The following is an 18,595-nucleotide window of genomic DNA, read 5'->3' as shown; positions in this document are numbered from 1 at the left end:
TAGAGTGACGATGGGATAGTTTCTGTAGGGTGGAATTCACCTGAGACACATCAGGTCTTTTCAGGGAGCAGAGGAACAAATGAAAAACAAAAATTGGCATTTTTTTTAAAGATTTATTTATTTATTATATGTAAGTACACTGTCGCTATCTTCAGACACCCATATGAGGGCATCAGATCTCATTGCAGATGGTTGTGAGCCACCATGTGGTTGCTGGGATTTGAACTCATGACCTCTAGAAGAGCAGTCAGTGCTCTTAACCGCTGAGCCATCTCACCAGCCCAAAAATTGGCATTTTTTTTTGATAGGTCCTTTGATTTTTCTTACCCATCCTCCAATCTTTGAGAGCATTCTATTTTAAATCTTCAAAATCTTATAAAACCTGAGCCTGAGAGATGGCTCAGTGCACAAAGGTACTGTCTCAGTTCCACACTTGGGACCCATGTCAAGGAGGAAGGAGAGAGCCGACTCCACAGAGTTGTCCTCTGATCTCCACATGCATGCCCTGGCAATAATGAATTCATTTGTTTCTAAAAGACTTAAGAACTTAAGGCTTTAGAAAGTACACTTTAAAATCTCCCACATTTACAGATAACAGTAAGCCTTGCCAAGCATAGAAATGTCAGAGCACCAGAAGCATCTGTGAAGTGTGAGTGGGCAGCAGATAGCTTCATGAACAAATGTAAACTACAGCATTGAGCTAGAAGACTCTAAACTGTATAAGGGAAAGAGACGGGTAAAGGAGAAGAGACTTGTGGGTTTTTAACTCACTGGGGGTCTTCCTAATTCAGATTGAAGCTAAAAGCTTTCCTCAGAATATTGTCAACATTAGAGAGAACATTGATAAGAAAATTATCTGTTGCTGGGATAGAAAGCCATAGGTGTCAAGACAGGGTACTCTGTCACACCAATGGTACCAAGGTGATAAACAAAAGCAGATACAGGAAAGAAGGTGGGTGTGTGGTGTACAGCTATGGTCATGGCGCAGTAACCAAAGAACAGGGTTGCAGCTAACAACAGTCTTAAAGAGGGGTGTCCTCCATGGCAGCCACAGGGTAGTACTTAAGTAAGAATACCATCCCTGTGTATTTCGAATGCCAACATTCCTGTAACTTACTAGCTTCCTGCCAGAGAAGCTGAGTCAGTTGTCTCGGGAATATCGGATTGTAAGCTGTATTCCATGTGCACCTGATTTCAGTAGAGGAAAGTAGTTTGGCACACTTTTATTTGCATCTTTTTTTAACCCTTAAACCCATAATCTTTTAGACTGTGAGCATAAGAAAGGTTTGCTCCATATAGTTGGGAAAATTCAGTTTGCAAAATTGCTTCTGTATATCAGATGGATAACATTGTTTGATATTTTTTTTGTTATAAACTTCATTATATAATCAGTGACTTCAAAATATGTCCTTTGTTTCCTTTTTTTCCCTTTTTAAGGGGGGGAGGGCTTTGGGGGGGGGGAGCCTGTATCTTGTTTCCAGAGTATAAACTTGGAATCATAGCAAAGACTCAGGAAGAAATGTCTGTGCAGACAAACCCCCTAACCTGCAGCTCCTTGAGACCAGCTAGCTGGGTTATTTGGGGATTCCTTCTCGTTAACATAATCTATTAAAATATCTATTATCTTTCTTAATCAGAGGAAATGACCTTCAGGAAAGTCACTGAAACACTGGAAATACATAGTTCCTGACTGCGTTGCGTCACCCTGAAGGGGTGAAACCCTGCGTTGGTTTCTCCTGCCTGTGTTTCTCACACAGTAAAGGAAGCAGGACAGAAGTGCTGTGTGCAGAGAGCAGCCTCCTCTAAGAAGCAGCCCAGTGGCCACCAGGCTCTCTTTTGGCCCCAGCTGTTCATTCGTAACCAGTGGCTAGAAATTGAGCTATGTCTGAGAAGTTAATTATATTCTTCTTCACTGTTTTTTCTTCTTTCTCTTAAAGATTTGTAGAAGATAAAATGTGGGTTACATTTTTGGAGGGAAGCTCCGCCTTGAATGTTCTGAGCCTAAATGGTAAAGAGGTAAGGTAGATTTGGTGATCCTAAACCGTCTGAAGTATGTCTCAAGATTGTAGTTCTACAGACAAGCAAATTGAATGTCTAGATATATTTTCAGTTAAGGAAAATTGAAGACCATGAACTGCATAAGGGTTACTTAATATTTTTATTTAGATTAGTTTTCTGCCTAGCCTAAGATTATTTTACTTTTCCCTTCGAGATATTAACCATTGACAGAAAAGGAAAACATGTTCCCTGCCTAATTTGATTTCTATGATATAAATATCAAATATTGTATAATATATAATATATAAATTATTATAAAATTTTCATTAAAAGTAGATATTCCATCTTGTCTACATTGCTACCAAGTGGAGAACATGCTTTATTTACAAGACCATGAGACAGAAGGAGCAGAAGGTCCTTATCTTTCCCAGGGAGTTACTCATAAGTGGCCAAGGAAAGACTTTGGTGTCTGGTGCCCTTTTCCAGCATGGATACATAATTTCCTCAGATAGCAAGCATCCACATTGTAGCATTTTCAAATTTAACTACTGGGGATGTTTCTAGTCTGTGATTTGAAATGTCACTGATGGGGAACTTATACTGGTGATGACCTGGTGTAATTTTGTTTCTGTGAAATGTTGCATCTGTCAATTTTTTAGGAATTATTTTTCTTTTTTTATCAAAATCTGCATTGCTAATTGTATGATCCATAGGTACAATAGATTGAATTCTAGATTTCATTTCTTCAACAGTGAGCAACTCCCTCAGGCATTTACCAGCCTTTTCTTGTCATGCTAATTTGCTTCCTTAAAGAAGAATATTTGCATGTTTATATTGCCTGAGGTTGGTTTGTCTGTTTTTTAATGCAGTACTAATATATTCTTGTCAAAATGATAAAAAAAAAATACTTTGAGCTGGAAGCTACCCACAGAATTGCCAACTGTCAGCACAGTGTATTGACCATAACTATGCATATCATTTGTAAACATTTTAAAAGTTTAATCTTCTTCCCACTATAGAACTCTTTAAACATAAGAAAGTTGAAACTGTAAGAAAGAGCTTGTAACTGGGAAGCCGGTGTCTTATATGTTGTGGACTTAAGTGAGAGTGTATGTCATCATCATGTCCGTGATGAAGGAGTCTACTTTTCCCAACAATAAATTTTTGAAGGATTTTAAAAAAAAATACAATGAGATACAGTGTAACTTGATTATTACATGTTGGTGTTTATCAATCATCCTTAGATCTAAAAGTCACTTAAATGTATAAGGAAAGCTGAGGGTATGCTTTACATGGTGCGGCCATTCCAGTTCCACAGCAGTTCATTTTTGTAGAAGATTCAAAATAATCTTCACACCACATTCTCCTGACATTTGAAATGCTAAAAGCATAGGTTAGCACATAGCAGCAGCGTACAGTGGGGCAGCTCTCAGGACTATTGCACCAAGTGTGCGAGAACCAAACAACAGCAAGTGCATGCTCAAGACCCTTTGTCTCTTCTGTGGTTATTTCAGTGTGGGAACTGTTATTTAATTTATGGATCCAAACCAAAATTACATAGCAGATTATCAGTGGTTTATATTTGGCCAGGAAGAGATACTAGCTAGAGTAAAGGAATCTTTTTGTTTGTTTGTTTTTGTTTGTTTGTTTGTTCGTTTTTCCGAGACAGGGTTTCTCTGTATAGCCCTGGCTGTCCTGGAACTAACTCCATAGACCAAGCTGGCCTCGAACTCAGAAATCCGCCTGCCTCTGCCTCCCAAGTTCTGGGATTAAAGGCGTGCGTGACCACTGCCTGGCAGAGTAAAGGAATCTTAACTATTTTTATTTGGCATCATAAGCTCTTAAAGGCAGAATGTGAACTGCCTTCACATGGAAAATTTTAGTATGTGTGGTCTAACATAGGCACCCTTCTCCCACAATAGTTTTCATGTTAATAAATGTTCTGTATCTTTTTTTTTTATTTCAACTAGTTATTAAATCGGACTATAACCATTACTTTAAAAAGTCCAGATTGGATCAAAAATCTGGAAGAAGAGATGAGCTTAGAGAAGATCAGTGTCACGTTGCCCTCGTCCACAAGCTCCACCCTGCTCGGTGAAGACGCCGAGGTCACAGCAGACTTTGACATGGAAGGTCTGTGTGTTGACCAGACTTATTCTGCATGTTAGAGACGTTCGTCCCAGCACTGATGACTTAATATCCTGGTTTCTCTCTCTCCTTGAGCACAGTATTGTGATATGTTTTCTATAGTATAATGTTTATCTGATTGCATTATTCTTGGTAATTTATATGCTATTTTGTCATTAAATAGTAAATATAATTGCATATTTTAGTTTATATTGTCTGATAAAAGCATGAATTGGTATTTTGAATGTGCTGGTTTGTGCCAAAATTATAGTTAAGTAGATGTTTTAATAAGTTCATAATTATTTAAAAAGAAGACATGTTCCAAAGGAGTGTAGAAAGAGTCCAGGTGGCTCAATGGAACTGAACCCATGCGTAAAAAGGTAGCGACTTCAGTTGAGACTTGAGACAAATTGTGTGGGTATTGTCGTTTTCTTAAACATTATTTGAAAGTTCATTTGCTTTCTAACATTATATGTTATATGTGTGAGCATACTTTTCATTAGGATTTAGCTCTGTGATAGAGTGAATGATTAATGTCTATAAGGCCCTGATTCTATCACTAGCCTTTCCAAAAAGGCATACCTGACTCTGCACTGCAAGATAGTACATTGAAGTTAATCATCTTTTAAGATAATCACTAGCTTTTGTATTGGTCATTTACTTGATCCACAAATATGCACTCTTTGTGTACTACCTTATGTTGGTTCCTTTTCTAGTTGTGACTAAATCCCCTATAGAAACAGAGTACAGAAAGTATATTTATTTTGGCTCATGATTTCAAAGGTTCAGTCCTTGATTGATTGGTCCATACACTTGGAGGAGCATCATAGAGGCAGGAACAGATGGTAGAAGCTGGTCTTCCCTTCTTAGCGACCAAGAAAAAGGGCACATGCAAGAAGAGGCCAGGGCATGAAGTAGACCCCATAGACAAGCTCCTGCTCACCTAGTTGCTCCAGCTAGGTCATAGATCCTACTCTTTACTACTTTGTAATAATGCCGTCATCTTCTGCACCCATCAGGCACAGTGCATCCATCATGTCAGAGTTGTCTTACCTAGTCACCTCAGGGTACTCTCATAGACACAGCCAGAGATGGGCTCCAGTGATTCCCTCGCTGCATCTGCATAGGCCATCAAGTTGAGTCAAAATTAACCACCATAGAGATGCATGCCAAATGCTGCAAACTCCGTGAGCATGTCTTTGTTTCTCCCTTCTAGAACTCACTGTTTTCTAGGTACAGGTATGCAGGCAATCACAATAAGGTTGTCAGTGTAATAGTGAGTAGTTGTGTGGTAGTTCATGGGAATGGTTTCAATTTTCCAATTTAAAAGAAAAATCAAGGTGCTGGAGAGATTGCTCAGTGCTTGAGAGCACTGGCTGCTCTTGTAGAAGACCCAGCATCCACATGGTGAGTCTGTAGCTCCAGTTTCAGGGGCTCTGACACCCTCTTGTGGTCTCTTCAGTCACCACATTCATGTTACACATACATGCATGCAATCAGAACACTCATAAAAAATAAAACTATTTTTAAAAGTCAACTTTTCACAAGCGACTGTCTGTGAATCTGAGGCCAGCCTGGTCTACAAAGCGAGTCCAGGACAGCCTGGGCTCTGTTACAGGGAAACCCTGTCTCAAACACACACACACACAGTCAAGAAAAGAAAGTATAACCAGAAAGAAATGGTCCATGATATCTCACTTCGGAAAGACGAGGGAGAAAATAAGGACAGACCCATGTCTGACGTAGGAGCAGTGAGGGAGGCTGTTAGTGACCTTTGTAAGATTAAGTTTGGTGGTATGGTAAAGCCGGGTGGCGAGATCTGCTGTGGGCGGAAGGTGAAGAAGTAGGGCTATAGAACAGTCCCTTCTCAATGGGAGGAGCCTGAGAGCTTCATGCTGCTGGAAGGGGCTGGTACAGAGAAAGCTAAGGGTGTGAGAGGGTTGGCAGAATGACACCAAGGTTTCTGAGGACAGTGGGGTGTCCTGGACCCCATGCATTAGGGTAGGCTGTGTCATGCCCCAGCATCGGTGAGAATGTGTGGTGAGAATGCAGCTTGCACGAGGTAATTGTGGAGGCTCTGTCCTGAGACTTCTGTCAGGTTTATGTATGCACATCATTAGCAGGAGTGGGAAAACCCACAGTTTCAGGGGACTTGAGACACTTTGAAATAATGTATCTGGCAAAAAGGAATGAGAGGAGTAACCAACCAGGAACTCTTAGAATTTCCAGGCAACTTGGGGAACCCAGAGGAGATTGAAACTACAAACATTGTTAATGCGACTGTGAAAACTTTGTGGTGTTTCTTCAAGAAGTGACACTCACAGACAAGTGCAGTTACAGAGGTGTGAGGTGTGGATGGGGATTGATAGGGTTTGTCATTTACAGGCAGCGGGAGAGCCATAGCGAACATTGAAGACAAACGCAGAAGGGATCAGATTGGACAGGGCTGAAGTGCAAGGGAGCAAGCCCTAGCTCTGCGGAAGGGCTGAAAGAATGAAGTACTACTGTAGGTTAAGACCCAGAGGTCGTATAGCTGAGGGAACAGTGGCCACAGTGTGGAAGTAGCCCTGTCACTGAGGACAATACTGAGCTGTTCAGATTGCCATACATGCTGTCCATAGGACTTCTGTGTATGCAAAAAGTGGTAGGGCCCACTGACCGTGGTGCTTTCTGCTTAGTCCTGAATGGCTTACTAGATGGTAGCTCAGTCACTGGAAGGGCAGAAAGTGGAGACCGCTGAAGAAGGTGAGATAAAGGGTGTCTCATAGACTCCTGGTGACATAGCCTTAAAAAGGTAGGACTTGGAATGAAAGCTAGTGTTGTAGTTTGTGAATCCTGTTGCATGGGGTAAGTGGAGATGAAACCTGATGGGAGAAATGGATCTATGTTGAGTGAAAAGGCTTGAAATAGGAGACGTCTGGCTAAGGGTGTATGACTGCCCATGACCTAGTTTACTGTTAGGTTGGACCTGGGTTGGGCAGGGAGTAGAGGAGGTCACACAGAACACATGGGCAAAGTTGGCTTCATAGCTGCTCGGCTAATAGAGCTTTCAGTCAGGCAAGCTCCAAGTGCACCTGCACCAGAAGAAATGGACATCTTTAGGTTCTCTGTAAGAGCGTTTGTACTGACTCTAATTTTTCTGTTTATATTTTTACATCCCTTTATGCTTATTCCATGTGTGTTGGTGATATCTGAATATTTAACTTGTCTTTTAGCCCTGTAAAGCCTGTAAAAATGAAAAGTTAAAAGGTGCTGTCTTTGGTGGCCTTGCTTTTGTCAGGTGATGTCGATGACTATAGTGCTGAAGTAGAGGAGCTTCTTCCTCAGCATCTACAACCATCCTCAAGTTCTGGCCTTGGCACTTCTCCAAGCTCTTCACCCCGGACCAGTCCCTGCCAGTCACCAACAGTACCAGAGTACTCTGCACCTTCTCTTCCTGTCAGACCTAGTCGAGCACCATCAAGAGCTCCAGGACCTCTAAGTTCACAGGGTGCGTGTTTTATTTGAAATATTTGTGTGACTTTGTCTAGACAGTTTGTTTGAACCTTGGAAGACTATTGTATCCTCATTTGCTTTCTGTTGCTGTGATAAAGTATTGACTGTGATGGCTGGTCTTATGTCAGCTTGACACACAAACTAGAGTTTTCTGAAAGGAGGGAACCTTAATTAAGAAAATGCCTCCATAAGACCCAGCTGTAGGGACTTTTCATAATTAGTGGTTCATGGGGGAGGTTCCAGCTCATTGTAGGTAGTGTTGTCTCTGAGCTGGTGGCCCTGGGGTTCTATAAAAAAGCAGACTGAGCAAGCCAGGGGGAGCAAGCCAGTAAGAAGCACCCTTCCATGGCCTCTGCATCAGCTCCTGTCTTCAGGTTCCTGCCCTGATTTCCTTCAATGATGAACAGTAATATGGAAGTATAAGTCAGCCAGTTGTGGTGGCACACACTGGTAGGATTTGCTGAAGGAGGCAGAGGTGGGAGGATCATGAGTTTGAGGCCAGCCTGGGAAGTGTAAGCCAAATAAGCTCTTTCCTCCTCAACTTGTTTTTTGCTCATGGTGTTTCATCACAGCAATAGAATCCCTAATACCGAAGCCAGCTTGGGGAGGGAAGGGTTTATTTGGTTTACAGGTAATTAAGGGAAGCCAGAAGCTCAAGGCATGAATCTGGAGGCAGGAGCTGATGCAGAGGCTTGCTCACAATGGCTAACCCAGCCTGCTTTCCTGTTCCTCCTGGACCACCTGCCCAAGGGTAGTACCACCCACACGGTCTGGCCCCATCAATCATTAATCAAGGAAGTTGGCCTGCAAGCCAGTCTGACATAGGCAATTCCTCAGTGGGAGCTCCTTTCCCCCCAGTGACTCTAACTTATATCAAGTTGACAAAAACTAACCAGCACATGTTTTTTAGACTTTATCCCATGTCCTAAGTGCCCTGTAGACAGGAGTGGACTTCCTGACAGTAACTCTTAGTGGAGAAGAGTTCTGTCCTTGCTGCTACTAGACGATTTGTCTCAGTCCTGTTTATGTGTTCTACAACGTGTGATTTCCTATCCTACGATAGAAACACTTGACTGTTTGGGCTTTCCCCTCTCTTCTTTGCTGGCCAGCAAGTTATGTATGACTTAACTCAAACAGTACATTTTGTCCCTTAATAGTCCTCCTCAGTAAGTCAGCACCTCAGCCAAGTAAAAGTCAGCACAGGGCAGCATTGTGGTTCCAGAAGGGATTCCATGGTAGACTGCTGCTTTAGTCACAGGAAAGTGCTTTATTTTTTTCTTTAATGCACAGAATTTTTAGAGGAGAAAATTGGGTCATTTAATTATGTATGCACATTCCGTGTCACAAGCTCCCGCTTGGTACCTGACCTCACCTACTCATTTTCTTAGGCTCTCCAGTTGACACTCAGCCAACAACCCAGAAGGATTCTTCCCAGACCATAGAACCCAAGAGGCCACCCCCTCCTCGACCAGTTGCTCCTCCAGCACGTCCTGCCCCACCACAGAGACCACCTCCACCTTCAGGTAACCAACTACTCTTCGGATGCCTGTTTAACATAAAATTTTCCTCTACTTCATTTAAACGCATTGTGCATGTTTTCATCTGTATCCTCTGGGTTTGGTTTGTGTGCTTATGTGATCATTATTGTTACCTCTTGAGCTTGTCTAAAAGGAACTCTGAGGAGCAGCAGACCAGTGTGTCTGTCAAGCAGGTTCCATGAGCACGGTCACGCTGCCTCCTTGCCTTGCACAGGAGATGCTTGCTTGGGTCTTGGTACTTTGACATGGTTGGACATGTATGATGTTCTTGGATAAAACTTTAATTTTTTAAAATTTTCTCATCTGTAGCTTTATAAAGACAATTAACATTTATTAATTTCTAGAAAATGTATTTTAGAACTGAAGAACATACATGTGTTTAATATGTTTTATATACCTCTTTAAGTGTTCTCTCAGCTAAATGCAATGTTCACTTCTTGTGAGCATATGCATTGAATAACAGCTTTGTGTAATGTCTAGATATTTACACAATCATACATGCTGTGTGCTTTTATGACTATTAGAGCAGATTTTGACATTTCAACTCTTTATTTAATGTCATTCCCTTTCTGCTGCCTAATTTCTTATGAACTGTAAGGGGCTAGGAGTCCTGCGCCTGCTAGAAAAGAATTTGGAGGTAACCATTTACATTTGCTATCCTGTGTGAATGCTGGGTTATTAATACTTTGGAGTTTGAACCCTGTAACTCAGACAGTTTAAGTCTGTTTGGTAGGCATCAAAATGTGTGGCATTTATACTCCATGTAAAAGAGCTCCAAACTTCTATATTCCTGATAACACATTACAGAGTAGTTACTCTGTGAGTATAACTGATAAACTATGTCTTATTTTGCATTTTGAATAAATCATCAATTCTTGTCTCATCTGTTTATGTAAAACTATAAAAATTTTTATTCTTTTCAATGAGGTCATTTGTATTTACTATTGGATGCTTTTATTTAAAAAGTAATTTGTCTCATTAACATGAAAACTGCAGGTAGGGCTTTGCATGTAGCAATGTGCTCTCCTGACATGGCAAGCCATGGATTCAGTCCCCAGCACTTACGTCCTCAAAGGATGAACCAAAAGCTCAGTCTGAAGCACTTCTTGCTAAGTACACTTAATAAGGCTCAAGAAAAGATGGAGATTGTACCAAGTCTTCAGAGCTTGAGCAGCTCCAGCTAGTGTTTCTAAAGCCCCTGGCCATGCAGAGGTTCTGGCTACCTGCCATTGTTGGTCCCTGAGATTCAGGGCCAGTTATGATAGTAACACTGCTTATGTGAAGATTTTGATGACTTTGTAGTAGGAATAGCTAAATTATTTAAACAGTGTAACTTCTATGAAATGTTACTTTTTTTCATTTATTTGTTTATTTTAGGGTGAATTCTGCTGCTTTACTAGGAAACCAATCTGTAGAAAATAAGTTTGGAAATGAACTTATGAAAATTTGTATCATATTAGCAAACCAGTAGCTTATTTAGAAATCTGTTTCCATTTTAAATGCCCCTCTTCATAATTCCTCTACCACCTATCTTATTCTGCAGTTCCTAATATCCTTCGAGACAGTAAGCTTAGAGAATACATCAGAAACTAACTTTGAAGAGATCAGTGTCTTTTCATAGAAATTTAAGATGAAATTGAGACTTCATTTATGATTATTTTCCTTTTTGACTGTCAAATAACATATCGGTAATCTAGACATAAGAAATGAGGTGATCATAAAGGTTTACGTTAGATAGTATTTTTGGTTCCTTCTTGCAGTGATTTCAGATGAAGTGGGAGCTGTGACTTTGCTTCTGTTCTTAGATTTGAGGAAAGGGAGGAGTCACTTTGGTTAGATTGATGACTTCCAAGAGATTTAAAGCAATTAAAGACCCTTCATGCAAGAATAATTGTGTGCCTGCCTTTCATCCTGTGCTCTGGGATTTGAACAATATATAGCTTTTGTTCTTTTTCTAAAAAGGTGTTGGAGCCCCTCCCAGTCCCGGGGTTGCTAGGAGAGAGATGGAAGGTAACAAGGTTTCTGCCTTATAGACACAGTTTTGTTGTAAGTGTCAGTCCCTCCAGCGTTTAAAGGCACACTAAGTCCTACCAGAAGCACCCTCCTTCTCCTTACGTAGACCTTGTACTTTTCTCTCTTGTCCTTCTGTGTTGTATGTGTAGTTTTCAGTGGTGATCCTTTTAATGTCCCTGAGGTTCTTGTGTTGTTCATAGCTAGTCCTGTGTAGTCAGGCTATGAAACTACTATTGAAGGAAGAGTGCCTTCATTTTTTTTTCTTGAATAAGTCACATGTTTAAAAATGTTCTTGATTAACCTGAAGTTTTATCAATTAGTAACTGTAAGGTCCTAGAATCTAGTATTTTATAGATTTTTTTTCTATAGCAGATGCTTCTAAAGATTTTGATATTGAGCTAGATTTTGCTTAAAAGACCACTAAAACTAGTGCCATTTTAAGACTATAATTATTTATGGGCTGTTGTATTTAATAGGACCATTTTACTTGAATTTCTTCTCAAAATTGAAATACTTAGATACTACTCTTTTTTATCCCCCAGAGTAATTATCTCTTCATCCAGAGGCTATCTTCCTAATGTGTTTGCATCATATTATAACACGGCTGTAAATATGTCTATTCAGGTCTTCTGTCTTGATCCTAATAGTCTATTGTAGAAATCTGAAAGGCCTCATCCTAAGATAACTTTATCAACAATCAGACCTCTAGTATGACACGCCAAGCTCTTAGGAGCTGTGGCTCAGGAGCCATTTGTCTGCCAAGCTATAAGGAACAGCTGACCAGGTCTTCAAGGTTCATGGGCAGAGGTCCGTGAAGACCATCACCTTAGCATGACTCCTTTTGTCTCCCATGCAGGTCTCTAATACTCCAGTTTCTGTCTTTACCCAGAGCATGGTGCTTGTTTTGTTGCTATCTCCTTTGTCTCTGTGGGTAGTGAACAGAGGAATCTGGTGATGCCATGAACTGTGGTTTTACTGTTTACTTATGATTGATTCTTTTTCCTTTCTACTTCAAAGCACCCAAAAGCCCTGGAACAGCACGGAAAGATAATATAGGTAAAAACACTTGAATGTAGTTACTTCCCCTTAAAACTGGACCATGCAATAGACACTGGGAATAGGAAGTACATGGCTTCTTATTTCTTTTTACTTTTTCTTTTTAACTTTCTTTCTTATACTTAAATACACAATGTGATGTCTTTGTTTCAGGGCGTAATCAACCTTCCCCTCAAGCAGGACTTGCAGGCCCAGGACCTACTGGATATGGTGCAGCGAGACCGGTAGGTAACACCTAGCCTGGGAGTTACGAGGGGTTTGTCCTAGGTTCCAGTTTGCAGTAGTCTGTTTGTTACCTTGGAGAGAATCAAAAGAAACTGCCAAGGCTTCAGTTGTTCAACTCTAAAATAAGGGAGCTGGTCATCTCCAAGCTACGTCTCAACTCAGCCTTTCTCATAGACTTCCAAGTGACTACACTAACTGGTTTGGATAAAAATAATGTACTTGACTATGGCCACTAAATAAAGATCTTGGTGTCTCTCAAAATATAAAGCATTAATTTAGATAATTATTTAGATAGCTGTTTATTGTTTAAGCTGTTTAATCAGTGGAAATATTAAGTTACCCTTCAAGCCAGGTGTAGTGGCACACAACTTTAATCCCAGCACTCAGGAGTCAGAGGCAAGTGGATCTCTCTGAGATTGAGGCCTGCATGGTCTACATAGTAAGTTTCTAGGACAGTCAGGACTATGTAGAGAGACCCTGTGTCTCCCTACCTAAAAGAAAATTATTTTTTAAGAACTTTGATTAGCATAAAATTGTAATAGAATACTTAAACTGTTTCTAAAGATACTATAAAATAAGAAGGGAAAGATGGTGTGTAAGATTCTTTTCAATATTTTATAAACCTATGGTTTTCTGTATGTTTATCATATGTTCTATCATATATATATATGATATAATATATAATATAATATATATGATGTAATATATATTATATAAATTCCATTATTCCTTCAAACAAAATTCCTCTGAGCTATAACAGATATCAGAAAGAAAAAAGATGGGCCATAGAGATGACTCAGTGGTAAAGTGCTTACTGTACAAGCCTGAGGACCTGCGTCACATCCTCACATAACCCATGCCATGATGGTAGGAAAGACCCAACAGTTTCCTGTGACATCTTGCACGTGCCATGCATGAATGCCTGCACGCACATACAAATAATTTTTTTTAAAGTGTAACTTAAGGCACTATAGTAGAAACTATATCTGAATAGTGGAGAACCTGGAACTGTCACCATGCTTAGATTATAGCTGTTTACTTAACAAATTAAAGGTCCTCTTCTACATGTAATTCTATTCTTTAAATTACAATGTCTATAGAATATACTTCAAGATAATTGTTACTTTCTCTCTACTGCCACACTGCCCCTGCACCTTGATAATGTAGGGACAGGGAAGGAAGTCAGGATTTTTGTGGAGTTAAAAGTTGTCGTATCAGCAGGCCTGGTGTCTGACATCTGAATCCCAGCATTTAAGTGGCTGAGGCTGGGAAACTGCTGCTGTGAGTCCAGGTCCACCGTGGTCTACATGGTGAGTTCCAGAGCAGCCTGGGACCACAGAGTGAGGCCTTTGCTTAAAAAATCCAGACCCAAACCTAAAACCTATACTAATTTCATCTTTAAATAAGTATATGGGCTTAGAGCCTTCACCAAACATACGTGAATAAAAATTCTGGCCTAATGTGGAATATTTAGTTAGACATTTAAGAATGTTATTTCATGTTTAAAACAATCTGGGAGAGGTTAATTCTGAAGTCTCTTAGTGTGTTAGGCTTATCTCCAATGTTTATGCTCTCAGAGTGTCCCATCTCTTCCTTAAGGTAGCACTGCTCACGGTCAAGTCCCTCATCTGTAGCTAGCCAGGCATGAGTTTATATCCAAATACTACATCCTCATTATGCATGTCTTCACCTTAATTTAAAATAAAGATGACAAAGTCATATATGAAGTTATTTTGAAGGTTAATAAAAATGTCTATATCATACAAGTGCCTAGTACACAGTACACTATTAAAAATAAAAAGGAAAGTATCATTGTTTAGCTACAAGTCAAGAACAATTAAAATGGCAAGGTGGGAAATTATACCAGAGAATCAATGAGACATGAAAGCATGTATTTTTCACAGAATCTAACTGTTGAAAATAGATTAATGTCACTAATATGTTTCTATCTATAGACAGTTCCAGCTCGTGCTGGAGTGATAAGTGCCCCACAGAGCCAGGCTCGGGCATCTGCTGGAAGGCTGACTCCTGAAAGCCAAAGCAAGCCCTCAGAGACATCGAAAGGTAGGTACTTTGGGACACACTCAGCTCTCTGGTTCTCCTTTTACTCTCTTTTTCCACCTTCCATAAAACCTAACTTATCCAAATGGGGATCTTCTCCCTTGTACCCCTAGAATTGAGGCTGTTTGCCATGGAAAGGGGCAACAACTAGAATACCTCTGCCCATTAACAAGAGAAAACCCAGGATGTTTAGAGCACAGCTAATGTGGGACAATCCTTGGTGTTTTAGGTCCTGCTGTCCTTCCAGAACCACTGAAGCCCCAGGCTGCATTTCCTCTGCAGCCTTCTCTGCCTGCACCTGCTCAAAAGTTACAAGACCCGCTTGTCCCCATAGCAGCACCTATGCCTCCCTCCGGCCCCCAACCAAATCTGGAAACCCCACCACAGCCCCCACCTCGGAGCAGGTCTTCTCAAAGCTTGCCTTCAGACTCCTCACCACACCTGCAAGTAAGTGTCACTGCTGGAGGAAGTGTCTCTGACGCACATGCTGCGTAGTGTGGAGCACACTTATTTTAATGACCAGCATAAGAGGAAATAGGAAATCTTATTTTCATCACTTGAAAGTAATAGCATCTTGAGATAACTTTAGTATCCTTTGATGCCTTAAGTGATTACATGCTACTGACTATTTGAGGATTTTAACTGTTTGTTTGTTTGTTTGTTTGTTTATATGCATTGCTTAAGTAAGAAAATCTCAGAGAGCAACAGGAGTTGTTAGGAGGTAATCTCAGGTTAGGAGGGAGAGGTAGGAGAATCATAAGTTCAAGGCCAGCCTGGTCTACATAGTAAGTTCCAGGCTAGCTAGAGCTAAACAGCCAAACAGTTCCAGTTCCCCTGATACTAGGATCGGGTTCTTTAGGAAATCCAAGTGCTTCCTCATGCTAATTTGTAACAGTTTAAATACATTGTTTGCTTTAGGCAGTTAGTTAATTAGGTGAACGATCATAATGGAGGCCTCTTATTGCTGAAGTGATGAGTTAGTTTGAGAGAGAGGCAAATCAAGATCAGCTCTGTGTGTAGACATTGGCCTCATGGCTGATTTCCTGCAGAGTGAATCTGCAGTGCCTCCTGACACTAACAGGGCTCTCCTCTGTGCTGAGCTGGCATTGGGTTCTGAGGTTGCAGTCAATACAGGAAGAGCTTAGGTTTGAGCTTTAAGCAGAAGGCTCATTGGCTCACACAAAAACCACAGAAGAGCACATCTATTCATTAATGTCTCGTAGAAAATTGTTCCATGGCCCTGACACGTTGAAGTCATGGGCGTTCCCACTGTCTCATATCTGCAGCACTGCTGTGTTAGGCTGTTGTGATAACTACTGTGATAACGACAAGTAAGCTAAATTGTTCTGTATTTACATTCTGTTTTAGTTTTGTTGTGTGCATTTAACTAAAGTTGATAAATTTAATAAGTACATTTTGCTGGCTCACAAATTCTTTACTTGAAAATGCCATCAAAGCTGAATTAGTGTGTAAAGTTTTAGAAGTCCGTGATTTAATCTGAAATATTGTATATTGGCAGTAGCCTTTGAACATAGTTTATGAGTAATTATTTGCATTTTTACAGATATATGGATATATCAAACTAGCTGGCAAACTATTTCAAGCATATATCTCTATTGCAAAGCAAATACTAAATAAAGTAGCTAAGACTCAAAAGCCATTAGCAGTTGACACTTGCCTAAGTTTTTGCTTGCATTCATGAAAGCTAAAGAAAACAATAGAAAAAAGTAAAATGTTCTCAGATGATGAAAACTGAAAGTTACTCTGTTTTAGGTTAAAGTAGTAGTGCTAAAGGTAGTTAGTAGAAACCCTACAAAGAGTAGATGTATACGACTCTATTTCTTCTTCTCCAACAATGAAGATTTATCTTGTACTGAAGGCTGAAGTCTTTCAAACTAGTCCTCTGAGGAGGAGTGTGATGCTGAGTGAGACAGGAAGGAAGCACTTCCTGCCGTTCCCTACCTTTTCAATTTGGAATCATAAGAGTAATCATGCTGTTAAAAAAATATATACAAATTTGAAAGTTTCTCCTAAGTAGCTGTAAGTTTAATAATGAGATTTTACTATACATTGAGTGTATGTGTGTATATATATATAATGTATTCATGTACATGCCACTGGCGAGAATTTTAATTGTGACAAGTTTAGTATTTTATTATTATTTATTGAGTTGTTATTTTGTTGACTATTATATTGTTTCAGAATTGAATGTTTGGTAATTACATAAGTCTTTATTAATCCAGGCCCAAGTCTGTGGTGTATCTAAAGCATAGAGACATGTGAGCCAGCTTTACTCTGTGTCACCTACTGCTCTTTAGCTTGAGAATATGCTGTCTAGCCTTTACATGGCGTAAGAGTGGCTCGCTGGTCTGTCATCTCACTGTGAGCTAAAATCTAGAAAGAGGGGAACGAGACAGACAGCACAGGGACAGACCTGCACAGGAAGTGTCTGTAGGAGTGCTGAGATCAAGCATCACTCTAATGCATGTCAGTGGCAGGACAGTGGCATGTCACATCCTTGGTTGTCAAGATGGTGGGGACTGAAGTCACAGAGCATCATGTTACCATTGTATGTCAGTGGTAGGACATTAGCCACACATGCAGAACCTGGGTCATCCCGAGTACTGGGGAAGGACTAGGAGGGGTAAGGGAGGGGAGATGCTAAAGTGTGTAATATTTTTCTAAGTTGTCAAGGTTTGTTTACTACTTATACCTTACCCTGTTTACAAATAAGCTTCAGTGTTAGAAGGTCCAATTTCTTAAGAACACCAGATTGTTTTAAATATAGTCAAATTATTGAAAGGCTATAATTTAAGATTTAAACACCAAAAAATTAGCTTCTTACCTTGTACTTTCCAACTAATAAACAGTAAGGGAATTAATTTTCTAAATCCTTTAGAAAATTTGAGTATCGCAGAGCAAGCCTCGATCCTGATGCTTTGTAATGATGAATGTGAAGTTGTACTTCTACAAACTGGAATTATGTACATTTTCTCTATCCTTCCGGGTCTCAAATATGGAATAACAAAACTGGCTAGTCATCAACCGAAACTCTGTTAAAGCATACATCATAAGGTTACAAAGAGATCAGAATTGTGTTGTAACTGACAGTATCACCTGCAAGTGTTACTGCTCTTGAGCCCCACCTGTGACCTAGGGCCACAAGCTTTCTGAGGACTGACCTGTCGGGGCTGCAGCTTGGTCTGGAATTGTCCTAACTCTTTCCTTTGATGTCTGTGTTCCTTTTCTCGAAGCAGGAGCAACCAACAGGGTAACAGGTACCTGACTCTTATCAGCCTTCCATGTGCTTTCCATCTGTCTCCCCGTGCATTAGATGTATGAGTCTGCTTCATACATCTCACCCGTCTAAATCCACTCGTCCACATTAATAACTTCTAGTATCATATCGTAAGCTCATATCTGCATTTTTTTTTTCTTAGTACTTTGGGTTTTTAGAAGCCATATTAGTTCTTGCTAATGCCTTTCTATTTTTTTTTTGCTTTGTCTTCTATGAAAATTAACAAAACTAAAAAGTATAACTTCAAAAATGACAACTATTTGTATATGATATAACTGCATAAATGGGAAAACCCAATTGTTTTTTTCCTTAGGCTTCTTTAGAGAAATATTTTTTTCTGATAATTTTAGAAGCCAGATTCTTTTTGGTAAGAAAGAATTGGTAATTTAGATTAAAATTAATAATATTTTAAAGCCCTTCCAGCACCGTTCTCTGTAAAAGCACTACTGATATCATCACAAGTTTCCAAATCTTGCTTCAATCGTAAGTTAATTCTGAGGTGAGAGATGGTAATATGGGTCTCACTGTAATTGGTAGTCGGATTTCATCTGAGCCCTGTTCAGCCCAGTGACTGGCCTCTATGAACCAGCTTCGTGGTGAACAAAGGGATTTAGAAAGAAGTGCAGATTTTTATGTCCATGAAGTTAACTCTGAACATTCTTCCCATGGCCAGCACACTCAGTCACCACCTTCTTCTTCTTCTTCTTCTTCTTCTTCTTCTTCTTCTTCTTCTTCTTCTTCTCCTTCTCCTTCTCCTTCTCCTTCTCCTTCTCCTTCTCCTTCT

The 18,595-nt window shown here is 40.0% G+C and overlaps 1 protein-coding gene across 2 annotated transcripts in view; it reads left to right on the top strand.

The window, feature by feature from the left end:
* Positions 1-18,595, top strand: part of Synj1 (synaptojanin 1) — a 71,903-nt gene that overhangs the window by 49,658 nt on the left and 3,650 nt on the right. For both annotated transcript variants that reach the window (XM_028756323.1, XM_028756325.1), the window contains exons 21-27: positions 1,938-2,016; positions 3,969-4,131; positions 7,406-7,615; positions 9,009-9,143; positions 12,381-12,451; positions 14,408-14,516; positions 14,743-14,960. In XM_028756323.1, coding sequence (XP_028612156.1) covers positions 1,938-2,016; positions 3,969-4,131; positions 7,406-7,615; positions 9,009-9,143; positions 12,381-12,451; positions 14,408-14,516; positions 14,743-14,960 — 985 coding nt within the window. The remainder of the gene's footprint in view (positions 1-1,937; positions 2,017-3,968; positions 4,132-7,405; positions 7,616-9,008; positions 9,144-12,380; positions 12,452-14,407; positions 14,517-14,742; positions 14,961-18,595) is intronic.

Source organism: Grammomys surdaster, unplaced genomic scaffold, assembly GCF_004785775.1.
Source record: "Grammomys surdaster isolate TR1022 unplaced genomic scaffold, NIH_TR_1.0 126118, whole genome shotgun sequence".
NCBI classification, from domain to species: domain Eukaryota; kingdom Metazoa; phylum Chordata; class Mammalia; order Rodentia; family Muridae; genus Grammomys; species Grammomys surdaster.
The sequence above is the reverse complement of the archived record's forward strand: the minus strand, read 5'-3'. Positions and strand labels throughout refer to the sequence as shown.